Source organism: Entelurus aequoreus, linkage group LG10 (genome assembly GCF_033978785.1).
Source record: "Entelurus aequoreus isolate RoL-2023_Sb linkage group LG10, RoL_Eaeq_v1.1, whole genome shotgun sequence".
In the NCBI taxonomy this organism is placed as follows: domain Eukaryota; kingdom Metazoa; phylum Chordata; class Actinopteri; order Syngnathiformes; family Syngnathidae; genus Entelurus; species Entelurus aequoreus.
The window spans coordinates 37,309,128-37,328,071 of NC_084740.1; the positions used below are offsets into that span (position 1 = coordinate 37,309,128).

General features: G+C 39.0%; 1 protein-coding gene across 3 annotated transcripts in view; it reads left to right on the forward strand.

The window, feature by feature from the left end:
- The window catches only part of LOC133658561 (P2Y purinoceptor 14-like), a 44,950-nt gene extending 27,315 nt beyond the window's left edge, over positions 1-17,635 (forward strand). Inside the window, exons 1-4 of one of the 3 annotated variants that reach the window (XM_062060733.1) lie at positions 6,726-7,562; positions 15,916-16,048; positions 16,105-16,358; positions 16,421-17,635. In XM_062060733.1, the coding sequence (XP_061916717.1) occupies positions 7,552-7,562; positions 15,916-16,048; positions 16,105-16,358; positions 16,421-17,075 (1,053 nt within the window). In that variant the 5' untranslated portion in view covers positions 6,726-7,551 and the 3' untranslated portion in view covers positions 17,076-17,635. Of the gene's footprint in view, positions 1-71; positions 6,440-6,725; positions 7,563-15,915; positions 16,049-16,104; positions 16,359-16,420 lie in introns of those variants that run through there. The other 2 variants (XM_062060734.1, XM_062060735.1) reach the window with 2 other exon arrangements.
- Positions 17,636-18,944: the final 1,309 nt, after the last annotated feature.

Here is an 18,944-nt window from a genome sequence, read left to right on the forward strand (position 1 = left end):
CCTCTGCGCTATGTTTAATTGATAGATTTGACTTGTTGAGAAGTTTTCACTCTCCACTTTCCACTTCTCAGGGATGGACGGCATCAACTCCACCCGCCTCCCCGCCAACCAGTCCGACTTCGGCAGCGTCTTCACCCATCAGGTGCTCCCCTCGCTCTATTTCGTCATCTTCCTGGTGGGCGTGCCCCTCAACAGCGTGGCCGCCTGGATCTTCTTCCGAGTTCCCAACGACTCGGCTCTGGTGGTCTACCTGAAGAACATGGCGGTGGCCGACCTGCTCATGCTGGCCACCTTCCCCTTCAGGGTGGCGGTGGAGCTGGGGCTGGGCGGGCGGCACCTGCAGGTGGCGTCGTGCCGCTACACCTCGGTGCTCTTCTACTCGTCCATGTATGTGTGCATCCTCTTCATGGGCCTCATCAGCCTGGAGCGCTACGTCAAGATCGTGCGACGCGCCTGGCCAGCGCTCCTGCTACAGAGCGTGGGCGTGGCCAGGGTGGTGGCGCTGCTCAGCTGGAGCCTCCTCCTCTTCCTCTGCGTGCTCCCCAACGCCTTGCTGACCAGCCAGCCGGGCGACGAGGAGAGCTCTTGGAACTGCATGCTACTGAAGAGCCCGCTGGGGGTGGAGTGGCACCAGGCGTCCACCCACTTCAGCGTGGTGCTCTTCTGGCTCACCCTGTTGGTTCTGGCCTTCTGTTACGCCTCCATCGCCCGGCGCCTGCGCCAGTCGTACCGCAGGGTGCGCCGCGACAGCGCCGACGTGCGCCGCAAGTCCAACCGCAGCATCTTCTGCCTCCTGGCCGTCTTCTTCGTGTGCTTCGTGCCTTACCACGTATGCCGCGTGCCCTACACGCTCAGCCAGATGCCGGACTCGGGCTTCAACCGGGCCTCGCGCTTCTGGCTCTTCCACCTCAAGGAGGGAACGCTCTTCCTGTCCGCCCTCAACGTCTGCCTCGACCCCGTCATCTACTTCCTCATGTGCAAAACGTTCCGAGAGTCGCTCCTCAGAAAGCTGTCGGCGAGACAGAGGCTGGTGTCCGTCACCACATCCCCCAGCCTGGACACCGTGCCGGGGGGGACACGTGGCGCAGGAGCAGGTGTGCATTAGAGGGAACGAGGACGCTCGAGTCAAAGCCAAGCAGGACGGTTTGCTGACCCAAAGAGGAAGTGGAGCGGCGCCACCAGACTGCTGACAGAGTCACGCTCGTCTTGTCATGGAGAAGCCGCTTGGTTTCCCCGCGGCTCGCTTGCATAAAAGCAGCAGGCACAAGACATTGAAACAACGTTGAGAACTTGTTCAATTAGGTTATTTTAAAAAATTTTTTTTAAATGAATTTATTAATCAATCAACAAAACAATACACAACAATACCACAATAATGCAATCCAATTCCAAAACCAAACCCGTCCCAGCAACATTAAGAACAACAACAAACAGAGCAATTGAGGACACACAAACATGACACGGAACAATACAAATGTAGTGAAAAAAAAAAGAACATTATCGGCAACAGCATCAATATTAGTAATAATTTCAAAATAGCAGTGATTTAAAAAACCCTCATTGATATTATCATTAAAAACATTAATAAAAAATAATACAAAAATTAGAAATGAACAATAGTGTCACAGTGGCTTACACTTGCATCACATCTCACAAGCTTGACAACACTGTGTCCAATATTTTCAACAAAGATATAATAAGTCATATTTTGGTTCATTTAATAGTTGAAACAAATTTGAATAATGGATCCCATATTCCAATATATGACTCATTATTATCTAAACTAAATGCAGTTTGTTCTACTGATATCATCGCCATAGCTTGTGTGTACCAGTCAGTATAATACCCTTTTTGTTATGATGCATATTGAAAGAAAAACATTTTTAGTCTTTGATGACACGTTACTAAATTGATGGAGATCCCCAAGAATACAAGTTTGCAGTGTCATTAGGATGTTTATATTAAGGAATGTGATTGCTTCTTTTGTTGTTTTCAACCATAACTCTTTTATTCTCTGACATTCCCACAATAAATGAACAAGAGTTCCCTCGGCTGCCCGACACTTCATACATAACTTGCTATCTACTACACCAATTTTAAACAGCTGAGAAGATGTAAAATACAATCTATTCAATATCTTAAATTGAGTCAGCTTATCTTTAATGCTTCTAAAGGGCTTATTGGCATTTTTCCAAATATCATTCCATGATATGTCTCTTTCATCTAAAATGTTTAAGTCCATCATCCATTTCCGAACACATGCATCATTTGCATTTCTAGTGTGGTGTTCATTTATTATTCCATAAAATAGTTTCATTAATTTCTTAATTGTATCTTGATTAAAAAGTGCATCTTCCAGTTCATGGCTATTTAAAGACATACTTTCAGAGGATATGCATTTATTTACAGCGTGTTTTAAAGAGATAAAATTTAAAAAATGATTTCTGGGTACATTATATTGATCAACTAAATCATTGAACGGTTTAAAAGAGTTTTTATTAATAATATGATGAGGTTTAGTAATACCTCTGTCTTTCCATGTTGTCCATTTAACCACATTTTTATTAATTATGATATTAGGGTTGTACCAAAGCGGTTGATTTACAGATGTCATTGGGTTGATTCCTAGTATTTTCTGGCACAGTTTTAGAATGTTAAAGGTGGCTTCTATTGGGCTCTGCCTCAATTCATTAGGTATTTTTTTTAGGTCAATTAGGTTCTGACGTCGGGCAACTCAAACCTAGCCTTGAAACAATTTTGACGACGTTTAATCAATGTCAGGTTCTGACGTTGATTTGACCATTTAATTTTGGTAATTTCCCAACCAATACTCTACAACACAAATATAACGTTGAAACAACATGCTTTTTGACGACGTTTGATCAATGTTGGGTTTTGACGTTGATTTGACCATTGAAATTTGGTCATTTTCCAACCAATATTTCACGACTCAAACGTAACGTTGAAACAACATGCTTTTTGAAGACGTTTAATCAATGTCATGTTGTGACGTTGATTTGACCATTGAATTTTGGTCATTTCCCAACCAATATTCTACACCACAAATACAATGTTGAAACAACATGCTTTTTGATGACATTTAATCAATGTTGGGTTCTGACGTTGATTTGACCATTGAAATTCGGGCATTTCCCAAACAATATTTTACAACTCAAACCTAATGTTGAAACAACATGCTTTTTGACAATGTTTAATCAATGTCATGCTCTGACGTTGATTTGACCATTGAAATGTTGGTAATTTTCCAACCAATACTCTACAACACAAATACAACGTTGAAACAACATGCTTTTTGACGACGTTTAATTAATGTTGGGTTCTGACGTTGATTTGACCATTGAAATTTGGGCATTTCCCAACCAGAATTCTACAACACAAATACAACGTTAAAACAATGTACTTCTTGACAACGTTTATTCAATGCCATGTTGTGATGTTGATTTGACCATTGAAATTTTGGTCATTTCCCAACCAATATTCTACAACACAAATACAACGTTGAGAACTTGTTCAATTAGGTTCTGACGTTGGGCAACTCAAACCTAGCGTTGAAACAATTTTGACGACGTTTAATCAATGTTGGGTTCTGACGTTGATTTGACCATGGAAATTTGGGCATTTCCCAAGCAGTATTTTACAACTCAGACCTAACGTTGAAACATCATGCTTTTTGACAATGTTTAATCAATGCCATGTTGTGACGTTGATTTGACCATTGGAATTTGGTCATTTCCCAACCAATATTCTACAACACAAGTACAACGTTGAAACAACATGCTTTTTGAGGACATTTAATCAATGGTTTTGACGTTGATTTGACCATTGAAATTTGGTTATTTCACAAACAATATTTTACAACTCAAACCTAATGTTGAAACAACATGCTTTTTGACGACGTTTAATCAATGTCATGCTCTGACGTTGATTTGACCATTGAAATTTTGGTAATTTTCCAACCAGAATTTTACAACACAAATACAACGTTAAAACAACGTACTTTTTGACAACTTTTAATCAATGCCATGTTGTGATGTTGATTTGACCATTGAAATTTTGGTCATTTCCCAACCAATATTCTACAACACAAATACAACGTTGAAACAACATGCTTTTTGTCGACGTTTAATCAATGTTGGGTTTTGACGTTGATTTGACCATTGAAATTTGGACATTTTCCAACCAATATTTCACGACTCGAACGTAACGTTGAAACTACATGCTTTTTGAAGACGTTTAATCAATGTCATGTTGTGACGTTGATTTGACCATTGAATTTTGGTCATTTCCCAACCAATATTCTACAACACAAATACAACATTGAAACAACATACTTTTTGACGATGTTTAGTCAATGTTGGGTTCTGACTTTAATTTGACCATTGAAATTTGGTTATTTCCCAACCAATATTTTACAACTCAAACCTAACGTTGACACAACATGCTTTTTGACGACGTTTATTCAATATCATGTTCTGACATTGATTTGACCATTGAAATGTTGTCATTTTCCAACCAATATTCTACAACACAAATACAACGTTGAAAGAACATGCTTTTTGATGACGTTTAATCAATGTCAGGTTGTGACGTTGATTTGACCATTGAAATGTGGTTATTTCCCAACCAACAACGTGGATCCAACGTTAGACATCAACGTTGTCTCAATGTACAAAGACAACTATTTTTCAACGTCGTTTCTAAGTCCGTTTCAAAGGACATGTATGTATTATCAACGTTGTATCAATGTCTTGTGCCTGCTGGGTTTATTCTTACTGGTAAAAAGTAAAGTGTTACACTGGAGTGCTGTTACGTCATTGTTAATTTTAGGCCATGTTGGCGCTGTGCCAACTAACAAAAGTAACCTGTGATAACTTCAGGAAGTGAAAATTAAAACTGTATCTTCTCAGACGACTTTCTTCAGTCGATGAGAGCAGTGGTTCTCAATTTTTTTCACCAAGTTTCGCCTCAGAAAACGCTCCAAGTACCACTATAACAACCAACGTTAAAATACAGTAGCATAGTAGACCGAAGCAGTCATTAAAAACAAGGCAGAGGTTTTATTTAACAAGTATATTTCAGATGTTTTGCCACTGTAACGTTACACACAATCAACAAGGATGCTCCACATATTGTACATATTTACAGACTTCCTTGGCGTACCACTAGATGGAGCCTGCCTAGAATCACTGGTTTACATCAGTGTATCTTAATCATTGTTGGGCCACAATAAAATACTCAATTGCAATACACTTTTCCACCACTTGCGGCAGTAATGACAATATCAAACAAACAGAAGTCTGGAGCTAAAGTCATAGAGAAGTTTAAGCGCAAAAATTATGACTAAAGCAATGAAACATGTGCATATACACTACCGTTCAAAAGTTTGGGGTCACATTGAAATGTCCTTATTTTTGAAGGAAAAGCACTGTACTTTTCAATGAAGATAACTTTAAACTAGTCTTAACTGTAAAGAAATACACTCTATACATTGCTAATGTGGTAAATGACTATTCTAGCTGCAAATGTCTGGTTTTTGGTGCAATATCTACATAGGTGTATAGAGGCCCATTTCCAGCAACTATCACTCCAGTGTTCTAATGGTACAATGTGTTTGCTCATTGTCTCAGAAGGCTAATTGATGATTAGAAAACCCTTGTGCAATCATGTTCACACATCTGAAAACAGTTTAGCTCGTTACAGAAGCTACAAAACTGACCTTCCTTTGAGCAGATTGAGTTTCTGGAGCATCACATTTGTGGGGTCAATTAAATGCTTAAAATGGCCAGAAAAAGAGAACTTTCATCTGAAACTCGACAGTCTATTCTTGTTCTTAAAAATGAAGGCTATTCCACAAAATTGTTTGGGTGACCCCAAACTTTTGAATGGTAGTGTACATATTACTGACAGTTTATTTCAGAAAAATATAGATTTTTACTAACTTTTATTAATTTAGTTAGAATGTATTTATTTTAGCACAGCGTAATTGTATGTAAATTTGTTTTTCATCAGTTTTAATGCGTACCTTTTGCAGTGTATTTGATTAGTATTTATTTTTGTAATCAGCCTGACCAAAGCCTAGATAATAATCTTTGTGATTAACACAAGCTTTCATATCATTTGGCAAGATTGTAAACAGGAAGTAAGTTAGATATAATTATTGAATATGATTAAAATCAAGAGTAACATGACTAATTCAGTGTTAATATTTGAGAGGGGTCCCGCGCCCCTCTGTAGTGGAAAAATTGGTCCCCGGGTGATTCACTCGTGAAGAGTTGTTTACATTGATTTATACCAAGGGTGTCCAATGTAGGGCCTTAGGGCCATTTGAGGCCCACAGCTCTTTTTTTTTTACCAGCCCGTGGCACAAAAAAAACAACAACAACATAATAAAGTGGAATAAAAGAGCAAACCGGTGAAATGTAACGAGAACAAGTTGCAAAGTTGACTCTAATAATAATAATAATAATTTTTCTTTCAAACTGTCATTGCTCAAAAAATAATAATGAATCAAAATGTTATGAATTATTGACCTATTCAAGGCTCCAATTACTTCACACTTTGAAATATTTATTGGGGAAAATATTACATAGTTTGTGTTTTTGCCATATAAAAAAAAAATGTCTTTGGCAAAAATGCATAAATCAAACATAAAACATAAATAAAAATGTATAATTGACGGAGAGATCCAAAGTTGATCTATATAAGGGACGTTAGTTAAAAAAATAAATAAAAAGGATAACATTTTTTGTTTTTTTACATTTTTTTATCCGCAAGAACTTTTTTGCATTGCTCAAGAAATAATAAAATCTATGTTTTTATGCATTATTGACCTAAATAATTCTACAGTTACTTAACATCAATATTCTTTTTTTTAATTTTTTATAGGAAAGCATTGTATATTTTGCATTTTTACCATAAAAAACAAGGTTTTGACTAAAAAAAGGCACTAACATTTGTATAAAATCATTTCATAACAACGGATAGATATAAAGTTGATCTAGAGATTTAAGCGTTGAATAAAAAATAGAATAAAAATAGATAAATGAATGACTTATTTTGAACCCTTCCAAGTCCCCCTGGATCAAAGTTGACAAGGGGGGCCTAAAAAAAAAAATCTATATATTCTATTGGTTTTAAAAATTGCCCCCGCGTACTTTAAATTTTCAGTGTGGAAAAAGTTTGGACACCCCTATTTTATACAGTATCTATATATATATATATATATAGTCAATATTGAATCATTACTGCTATCTAGTGGCCATATAGTGTAACTACACGTCCGTATGTACCTGCTGGTAAAAACACTGCAGTTGCAAGTATGGCCAGGTGAGGGCAGTGCAGGAGTGCGAATTGAATTAATCTTTTTGACCTTTTCAAAATTAAAGTCCCAGTATACCACTGCCGTTACGGTAAAAGGGCCTTTTCAAAATAAAAGGTTATGCCATGCTGTAACACACTGAACATGTGCTGGGCCATACAAAGTGTGGTTCTTTGTCTACTTCCTGTTTTCAACCCAACTTCCTGTTTCAGATGAACACAAGGTTTGTGTGCAAATTAAGTCAACAGTGGTGTTTGACACGTATTATTCATCGTTTGTGTGACTTTTGCCTTTAATTTGCTGGTGATGATAAGAATAAAACAGGATTTGGGGTAAACAAAAAAACAATACTGTATCAACTATAAGAAATAGTTCCGACTGGAAACCATTTGGCCTCAAAATAAACCCTAATGACGAATTTTGAGCAAATGCATTTAAGTAAAACATGAAAAAAATCATGTGTGACATTCTCACAATAAATGTATATTCAAGTCAAAATATTATTATTATAATTTTAGGTTGATTTCGATTATGCAAGCAATAAAATGTACTGCCATGACTTGAACCCCCCCAAAACATCTGAATTTAAAAACTAATTGTATGACATATTTGTGAACAATAACAACATAATACAATTATGTCATTCTATTACATTCGGTTTGAGCCAAATCAAGCAAATATTCATCAACAAATGGCTCTTATTCAAATCCACTGGCCTTTTCCCCTTTAAAGCCCAATAACTCATTTTCTGAGTTTGTAAACGATATCAAAAATCGCTATCGATCCGATATCAGCCAACATGTTTCTTTCTAGTGTAAAGCTGGACAGCCAGTTAACATCTAAATGTCCACCAATAAACACACAAGGTTGGCCTTTTCTTCTGTTTTAGTCAAGTCATTTACAAAAGGTAAACATGCCAGACTATAGGCTACGAGGAGCTAGCAGCTACACAACAGCTAAGCACACAATAGCACACAAGCTGGACACACGTAATAGGTAAATTGAACAAAATTGCAGTGTAAAACAGCACATTTGTCAATATAAATAAATATCAAATAATTATAGCTGCATATTTATTACACATGCAAAGTCTCCAAGGCAGAAAGTATCTAGTAACAAACGTGTCCGCATCATTTATTGTACTGCGTCATTAACTTAACGTCATGAATTGTTGTGGCCTCAAAACTATGAATGATGTGGAGAAAAAAAGGTGAAATAACTGAAAACATGTTTTATATTCTAGTTTCTTCAAAATAGCCACCCGTTGCTCTGATTACTGCTTTGCACACTCTTGGCATTCTCTCCATGAGCTTCAAGAGGTAGTCACCTGAAATGATTTTCACTTCACATGTGTCATAGTTTTGATGCCTTCAGTGACAATCTACAATGTAAATAGTCATGAAAATAAAGAAAACGCATTGAAATGAGGTGTGTCCAAATATTGGCCTGTACTGTATATGTGCGAGTATATATATATATATATATATATATATATATATATATATATATATATATATATATATATATATATATATATAAGGGGTGTAACGGTACACAAAAATTTCAGTTCGGTACGTACCTCGGTTTTGAGGTCACGGTTCGGTTCATTTTCGTTACAGTAAGAAAACAACAAAATATCAATTTTTGGGTTATATATTTACCAAATTTGCAAAATCTTCCACCATAAATATTTTTCTTAGAATATTTGATGTGAAGTAATGGGAACCTTGGATAGGTCAATAATTCATAATAACATTGATTTTGATTCAATATTATGTTTTGAGCAATGACAGTTTGAAAGAAAAAAAACCCAGCTTTGTTTTATTAGTCAACATTGCAACTTTTTCTAAATTACATTTAACCTTTAAACTTTTTTATTTCACTTCTGTTATGTTTTTGTTTATTTTAATAGTATTTTTAGAATGTGCCGTGGGCCTTTAAAACATTAGCTGTGGGCCGCAAATGGCCTCCGGGGCACACTTTTGACACCCCTGCTATAGATAATAAAAAATTTAATCTGATAAATCTATGGATAAAAAGCAGAGCCTGGCGACGCGTGCGCGTTTATCATAACTCTCTCGCTCTCTCTGTCTCTGCCCCTCCCTCACCAATGCTGCTGCGCGCACAATTTTTTTTGTTTTTAACCCCTTCTTAACCCTGAACGTACATTGAAAATACACGCAACCCTAACTCAAAATGCCGGACATTTGAGGCATTTAAGAAACTCCGCCCTGACAGCTCCGCAAAAGAGGACATGTCCGGTGAAAAGAGGACGTATGGTCAGTCTATCCTAGCCCATTAGCTGCTAGCATGCCGTGTGTTGTGCCTCGGTGTGCATTGTTTACACAACGTGCGCTACGCTACTTAATATGTCCATGTGGAAACTCGTTCGGTACACCTCCGAACCGAACCGGAACCCCCCTACCGAAACGGTTCAATACAAATACACGTATCTTTACACCCCTTATATATATATATATATATATATATATATATATATATATATATATATATATATATATATATATATATATACACTACCGTTCAAAAGTTTGGGGTCACCCAAACAATTTTGTGGAATAGCCTTCATTTCTAAGAACAAGAATAGACTGTCGAGTTTCAGCTGAAAGTTCCTTTTTTCTGGCCATTTTGAGCGTTTAATTGACCTCACAAATGTGATGCTCCAGAAACTCAATCTGCTCAAAGGAAGGTCAGTTTTGTAGCTTCTGTAACGAGCTAAACTGTTTTCAGATGTGTGAACATGATTGCACAAGGGTTTTCTAATCATCAATTAGCCTTCTGAGCTACATTGCTAATGTGGTAAATGACTATTCTAGCTGCAAATGTCTGGTTTTTGGTGCAATATCTACATAGGTGTATAGAGGCCCATTTTCAGCAACTATCACTCCAGTGTTCTAATGGTACAATGTGTTTGCTCATTGGCTCAGAAGGCTAATTGATGATTAGAAAACCCTTGTGCAATCATGTTCACACATCTGAAAACAGTTTAGCTTGTTACAGAAGCTACAAAACTGACCTTCCTTTGAGCAGATTGAGTTTCTGGAGCATCACATTTGTGGGGTCAATTAAACGCTCAAAATGGCCAGAAACAGAGAACTTTCATCTGAAACTCGACAGTCTATTCTTGTTCTTAGAAATGAAGGCTATTCCACAATGGAAGAGTGGCTCCAACAGATCCCAGGAACAACATCTGAAGCCTCAGTCCAGAAGAGTGCAGTCCTAGGAACAGCCAAGATACTGAGCAGAACCCTCAAACTCCCAGGCCTCTGGTAGAGGACCCGAGCTTGAAAAAAAAAAGATTTTTTTTAATATAGTCCTCGCGCACTAATTGACTGAAAGAGTGCGCACTTGATGTCATGTTATCGATGGAAAAATGCATTTTCTGACAATATGATTTGCCTGAGCGGCTGAGATAGGCTCCAGCACCCCCGCGACCCCGAACGGGACAAGCGGTAGAAAATGGATGGATGGATGAGCGGCTAGGAGACACCGAGAGTAACAAGCAGAAGAAAATTGATTATAAAGGACAGATTTAAACAACAAAGTGAAAAACAATAATAAAAAATTAAAAAATTAAACTTTTTTTTTTTGTTTGTTTTTTTAAACTTGGCATTCCCGCGTGTCGGACCCGGGCCGTAGTTTGGGAACCCCTTGTCTAAGCCGAGCCTCAAAGTGCAAACAGAAAAAAGGATAACGGCCGTGTGAACACCTGACAGAAACTAACGTGGAATAATTTGTCTTTAAAAGGCTGTGGTCCTACGATCAGCTAACCAAACGCCGATTTCACCTCACATTTTTTTGGTCTTTTTTTGTGCATCTGAAGCCTTTTGTAGAAGCTTCTTAAGATCCAACAACGTTTACATTTTTGCAACTGGTCTTCATATTTTGTTTAGGGGTGAATATTTTTTATTGGTTCTTCTTTACTGGAAACAGCGTGTGTGTGCGTGTGTGTGTGTGCGTGTGTGTGTGTGTGTGTGTGTGCGTGTGTGTGTGTGTGTGTGTGTGTGTGTGTGTGTGTGTGTGTGTGTGTGTGTGTGTGAGTGAGTGAGTGTGTGGTTGTGTGTGTGTGTGTGTGTGTGTGGGTGTGTGTGACATGAAAATGGCACATTTTGTGTCAGCAGGTCTGTGTGGGAGGAGTACTGAGCTCAGTTAGTCGAGCACAAAGGTGTTGTGTGTGTGTATGTGTGTGTGTGTGTGAGTCTGTGTGTGTGTGTGTCCCCATTTGTGGGGTCTTCAGGTCAGCCGGCGTGTCTTCTTGAGGTTTCAAAAGAAAAGTCGACTCCAGTTTTCTGTACTCAGGTCAGTTGTGACACTTTATTGTTTGTTCCGTGATGGTCAACTTCTCTTCCAGGTTTTTGAAGGACACACGGTCTTTCTGACCTTTGTGTCTAAGTTCCTCACCGTGTTGTCACAAATCTAAATGTGGTTGATGTTGTTTAAAAAAACATACGCAAATGGACCACTTTTCTCCATTTTAAGCGTTTGTTTCTATTCAAAATTGTTCGATAGATGCCGACACGTGTTGCGTTATTGTCACTAAAATGTGCAGACACTGGACTTCCTGAATTTTTAAATTTTTTAAATTTTTTAATTTTTTATTTTTTTCCCCCCTATAAAGAAATACAATCATGTGTGCTTACGGACTGTATCCCTGCAGACTGTATTGATCTATATTGATATATAATGTATATATTGTGTTTTTTATGTTGATTTAATAAAAAAAAAAAAATTAAAACATTTTTTAATTTATTTTTTTTAATTTTTTTAATTTCTTGTGCGGCCCGGTACCAATCGGTCCGCGGACCGGTACCGGTGGTTGGGGACCACTGCTTTAAGACATGGCTAGCTACCTAGCAGCTAACGTCCATCCGCAGTCTGCAGTGTTGTAGCTACTTCTAAACCACTAATCCTCGTCACCATGGCGACAAATAAAGTAAGTTTCTTACAAGTATCATCACTGCAGGACGAGGAATAGCTAAACATGCTTCACTACACACCGTAGGAGGATATACTGTAATAGCGCACTGCTAACAGCAAGCCAGCACCCCTTAATGTAAACAAATGCCATGGGGGGATCTACACCTAACATCCACTGTAATGACACCAAGTACAATAGCGTATCTAGTCGATACTACTATGATTACATCGATATTTTTTATCGTCACAAAATATTTTTTCCTTTAAAAAAAAAATTCATATTATGTTTATAAACTCAGGAAATATGTCCCTGGACACATGAGGACTTTAAATATGACCAATGTATGATCCTGTAACTACTTGGTATCAGATCGATACCTAAATTAGTGATATCATCCAAAACTAATGTAAAGTATCAAACAACAGAAGAATAAGCGATTATTACATTTGAACAGAAGTGTTGAAAGAGAAAGTAAGCAGATATTAACAGTAAATGAACAATTAGATTAATAATTCATTTTCTACCACTTGTCCTTAATAATGTTGACAAAATAATAGAATGATAAATGACACAATATGTTACTGCATATGTCAGCAGACAAATTAGGAGCCTTTGTTTGTTTACTTACTACTAAAAGACAAGTTGTCTTGTATGTTTACTATTTTATTTAAGGACAAAACTGTTTTTCCATTGCAATAAGAAACATATGTTTAATGCATCGTATATGTTAAAATAAAGCCAATAATGCCATTTCTTGCAGTCCCCTTTAATTCGAAAAGTATCGAAAAGTTTTGAAATACATTTTGGTACCGGTACCAAAATATTGGTATCGGGACAACCCTACCGTGCGGTATTAAGCTGGATTCTACACCCGTTAAGAGGTAGGTACTGAATTTGGTACTTTTTCTGGCACCGACCGATTCGCGTAAAATCAAACTGTGCCATGTTATGGTATATGGGTTGCCGACTCGCACCTCGGCACTTGGCGGTCATTCCAGCAGCACTGAGAGCGGGCTCAGCCAAACTACCCCTAGGTGGTGTTGCGTTTTTCAACGCCAACAAATACACTGACTCAAAAAATGCTACAAAGTAAGTTAAGCAAGGCTCCACTTTTCCAAATATCCACTGGCTTTTAGCCACTATACATTGTCGATTTCAACACTTTCAAATTTGTTGATAAAAACTACAACTAAGGTGCACGTTAAAGTCAATGTGTGATAAGTCCAATACTTACAGTATCAACACTTTTTAGGACGCAACAAAAGACTGGACAGCAAAGACTGAACAGACTAGCCAACACACCATAAACTATACACTACTGCCATCAAACGTCTCGGACATGCGGCTGTAATAGAGACTCAGAAATGTTATAAATAAACAAGATATAACAACTCGACTGAAGTTATCATAATTATTTCATTTTTAAATGTTGCAATAAAAAACAGATTTTATCATCAAAAACGATTAATGTTTATTTACACACACAAAAGTAAAATAAAATTGGTACAGTATTGGTTGAAATGTGAACAGTACTCATCCATTGATCAAATGTATTTTAGATCGTTAATGTAATCTGTTACATAAGAGTACATCGGAACTTTGATTTACGGACTTAACTGGTGGAGTGTCTGTTCGTAAATAGAAAAGTTTTTATATTGAAGGAAATGTAAACATGAACAATGGGTTTGAGCCTTGACAAAAGTCCATATTTTAGTAAAGGTTTGTACACTTTCAACACAATTTAAAGCACCATAAAGCAGTGGTTCTCAAATGGGGGTACACGTACCCCTGGGGGTACTTGAAGGTATGCCAAGGGGTACGTGAGATTTTTTTTAAATATTCTAAAAATAGCAACACTTAAAAAATCCTTTAGATATATATCTATTGAATAATACTTCAACAAAATATAAATGTAAGTTCATAAACTGAACATCAAATCAAGTAGGCTATTCATTCATTACAATGCAACAATGCAATATTCAGTGTTGACAGCTAGATTTTTTGTGGACATGTTCCATAAATATTGATGTTAAAGATTTATTTTTTTTGTGAAGAAATGTTTAGAATTAAGTTCATGAATCCAGATGGATCTCTATTAAAATCCACAAAGAGGGCACTTTAAGTTGATGATTACTTCTATGTGTAAAAATCTTTATTTATAATTGAATCACTTGTTTATTTTTCAACAAGTTTTTAGTTATTTTTATATCTTTTTTTCCAAATAGTTCAAGAAAGACCACTACAATTGAGAAATATTTTGCACTGTTATACAATTTAATAAATCAGAAACTGATGACATAATTAGGGATGTCCGATAATGGCTTTCTCTTTCATTACCGATACCGATATCAACCGATATCAACTGATATATACAGTCGTGGAATTAACACATTATTATGCCTATTTTGGACAACCAGGTATGGTGAAGATAAGGTACTTTTTAAAAAAATTAATAAAATAAAATAAGATAAATAAATTAAAAACGGCAGGCCGATATTATCGGACATCTCTAGACATAATGCTGTATTTTACTTCTTTATCTCTTTTTTTCAATCAAAAATGCTTTGCTCTGATTAGGGGGTACTTGAATTAAAAAAAATGTTCACAGGGGGTACATCACTGAAAAAAGCTTGAGAACCACTGCCATAAAGTACTGTATGTCAGACAAACATAACAACGTTCTACTTTATAGCACAGTCAAAACAACAACGACAATCTAAACTGTCCTCATTTGAGCCACCCCGCCAACACACTAGCCCTGTGGTGCACTCACAGTTTGAAACGTGACTAAACTCCTCAACTTTAACAGCCCGGTTGCTACAACGATTAGGGACAAAAAAATATATAATCCACTTTTCCCTGCCGGTTAATCTTCTTTGCGTTTGGCGGAAGGGGAGAGGCAGTGTCGACAACGCTGTGGATACTTCCTCAGTGTTTCAGACCACGCATTGTTTTCTTTGGAGTCACGATTGAACTCGATTTTTTTTTGTCGTAAAAAGGCAAAAAAACACTTGATAAGAGCTAACTAAATAGCATATTTTTAATCAGTTAGTGCAGTGGTTCTCAACCTTTTTTCAGTGATGTACCCCCTGTGAATTTTTTTTTAATTCAAGTACCCCCTAATCAGAGCAAAGCATTTTTGGTTGAAAAAAAGAGATAAAGAAGTAAAATACAGCACTATGTCATCAGTTTCTGATTTATTAAATTGTATAACATTGCAAAATATTGCTCATTTGTTGTGGTCTTTCTTGAACTGTTTGGTAAAAAAGATATGTTTTTATTTCTATTTATAAAGGATTTTTGAATTGTTGCTATTTTTAGAATATTTAAAAAAAATCTCACGTACCCCTTGGCATACCTTCAAGTACCCCCAGTGGTACACGTACCCCCATTTGAGAACCACTGAGTTAGTGGTTCGTACGTCAACAATGAGGGTTCCGTAAATGGAGGTGCACAGTATCGGACGAGCAGTGAGCAGCCGAATGTTTACATTTTGACACTCTTGCCCCAGAGAAGACTATGTAAGTGAGCTCCGATCCCAAAGCCGTACATTTCCATACCACAATTTAGGAACAGCGGCCTCTGGTGGTGAGATAAGACCTCATGGCCTTTGAATTGTTGTCCCGTTTGCCTCCAGAAACATGAGCGTCCTGCTCGGAGTGACCCCGCGCTCTAATCAGTCCGCCCCCGACAACTCCACAACTTCGCCAAGCGGCCCCGCCGCCCTGCACGGCCTCCCCTTCATGGTGGTCTACAGTCTGGTCTTCCTGGTGAGACTCCCGGTTGTGCTTCAGTCGGCAGCAGGACTCATTGCTTCCGTCTCCAGGTGGGCTTGCTGCTCAACGGCGTGACGCTAAGAGTCTACCTGTGTGGCGCCGGCGCGTCCAGCGGCGTCACCGTCTACCTAAGGAACCTGGCGGCCGCAGACTTCATGCTCAGCCTGTTTCTTCCCTTGCGCGTCGCCAACTACGCCACGTGTTCCGCTGCAGTCCGCAAGGCGTACTGCAACTTCGGCGTGACGGCGATCTACCTCAACATGTACGCCAGCATCCTCTTCATGGGCTACATCGCTGCCAACAGGTAGGCCCTCGGTCCGCTGTCTTGAGTGTGAGCGCTGATGCTGAGCAGGCTCCTCCCACCAGGTACTTTAAGATCGTCCAGCCTTCAGGAAGTCACCTGCTGCAGTCGGTGTGGGCGGCTCGCGTCACTTCCACGGTGACTTGGCTGGTCCTCCTCGCCTTTGCAGGCACTTACGTCATCCTGTCGCTAACCACTCAGCAGGCTCCGCCTCCTTGCGGCGGCACGACGTGCTGCGACGAACTTCACAGTGAGCCACTCAGGCTTTTCTACAAGGGCGCCCACGCCTTCTCCGCCGCCATTTTCCTGCTGGTCCTCCTCGCCCTGCTCTTCTTCTACTACAGCACCACCCGCAGGCTGGCAGCGGCACAGCAGCGGCGAGCGTCGTCCTGCGGCCACAAGAAGCTCGCCAAGTCCCGCAGGAACATTGTGGTGCTGGTCGTCATCTTCAGCATCTGCTTCCTTCCATACCACCTGGTCCGCCTCCCCTACGCATTCATTCCTCGATCCTGCTCCAATGCCGCCATCTTGTACTTGAAGGAAGTTACCGTTGCCGTGTCCGCCCTCAACGTCTGCCTGGACCCGCTCATCTACTTTCTGCTCTGCAAGGCCTTCCGCGACCAGCTGAGACAAAGACAAAACCACAGCGAAGCCGACACTTTTAGGTATACGGCGACTTATCCTTCCGGTACTTTCCAGACCGGGGTGTCAAAGCCGTGAGGCCGGTGAGCAGGTTAAACCTCACTCGCGACCCGAGTTTGCAAAGTTAAAAAATGAGCTGCAATTTTTTTTTAATGGAGGAAACCGCTGTTCTAAATGTGTCCACTAGATGTCGCAATAGCAATTCAAGTGCAACCCACGTCACACATTAAGGATGACTTGTCAGCTGATTTTAAGCAAACTTTCGGATTGGTTGCCGCTACTCCAATCAGCGCAGGTGCGGGCAATCAGCTTCTCCTGTTGTGGCCGGCAGCAGATGGCGGCAGACTGATGCAATATCGACGCACAATACCTTCTTTCATTGTAAATGATCCACTCAACGAAACAGTAAGATGCAAAGACTTAAGTCAACTTGACCATCATCTTTGTAGTTAGAGATGCGCACCCTGAACTCCATTGTAAAAATGTGTGTTTCTTCTATTTTATTTAATGCTTAAATCTACCATGTTCACATTTGTTAAGTTTGTAGTTATTTTACCTTGATGTCGGCTATTGTGTCGTTTTGATAATTGTTTTGTTTATTTTATAATTGTCAAATTTGAATGATGATAAATTAATGTGTTGTGGCAGTTGTGGATGTCGATTGCTTTTATAAACACGCCTTTTTGATTTATGACACCAAAAACTTCCAAAGTTTGGGAATAAATAAATATGATCAAAATAGTATCAATTTCATGGACATTCCCAAACCATTTTGAGAGTTAATAATGACATATCGTTAGGAACCGCAGATCCCTTCCCTATCAACAACAATGCTAATCAAGCAGACTTTGTGAGAGCCAACAACGATTACTTTGGGAAGCATTATGATCCAGAACCTTATATATTTGAGGCTGAACACAAAGAGGATGAGTAATAAGTTTTATAAGCCGAGTGATGGATGAAGTTTCATTGTGACGCTATAGTGTTAGCAGCATTGCTCGGTGCTAGAGATACAAACTAACCATAACAAACCGGAATAAAACAAACACTTACTATAATATCTCCACTCTCGCTGGGATGCCGACCGATGGAACGCTCACATTATCCCGTTTAGATGAAGATTCAATCGCAATCTATATTGAAAGTAGCCACCTGACTGAGAACGGCATGTACTGCCCAATGAGGACTCAGTAGAAGGTGCGTCTTTCTCCTGCTGCGGAAAACAGCACACGTGTAAAACAAAATTTTAAAAAATTGGTCGGGCATCAGCAACAAAGAAAGGGAAGAAGGAGATGGATGTACATCGCCAAAACCGACGAGTGGTGTTTGGAAAGATAATCGCCGCAACTCTCCCCTTCCTTTGCTGAAACTGTGTACGGCAGGTTTTTGTGCACATGCAAGTTTTGTACATGAGGCCCTTGCTCTTTTTGAATAGGAGCCTCCTGTTGCCATGGTGACGTCACACCAAACCTCAACCTCACATTTCTTCAGACGTGACGAGCGTCCGTCAGACACGTTTTTTTTTGTTTTTTTTTCGTCCGACCTTATTTCTTTTGCTGCATTTTGTCCTTTTTAGGCCAGCAGAAAGGCAGCAGACGGGACAATTTTGGAGCAAAGAGAGGAAGAGAGGCCGGGTCGTTTAGTGTCGTGGGAACGGCTCTAAAATAAACACACACACACTGCTTTCTCTGAGCTGACATCATCTTTTCTTCTCCTCTTACATCGTTTTTGTTCTTTTTTGGTCCTGACTTTGCTTCTCAACGCTGCATGAAATATGACATCGTTCCCAGATAGATTGATTCAGATCAGTGGTTCTCAAACTTTTTTTCCCCCAAGTGCCACCTCAGAAAGCACTTGGCTCTCCAAGTACCACCATAATGACCAACATTAAAATACAGTAGCGTAGTAGGCCTACGTATTTATTAAAAACAAGGCTGAGGTTTTATT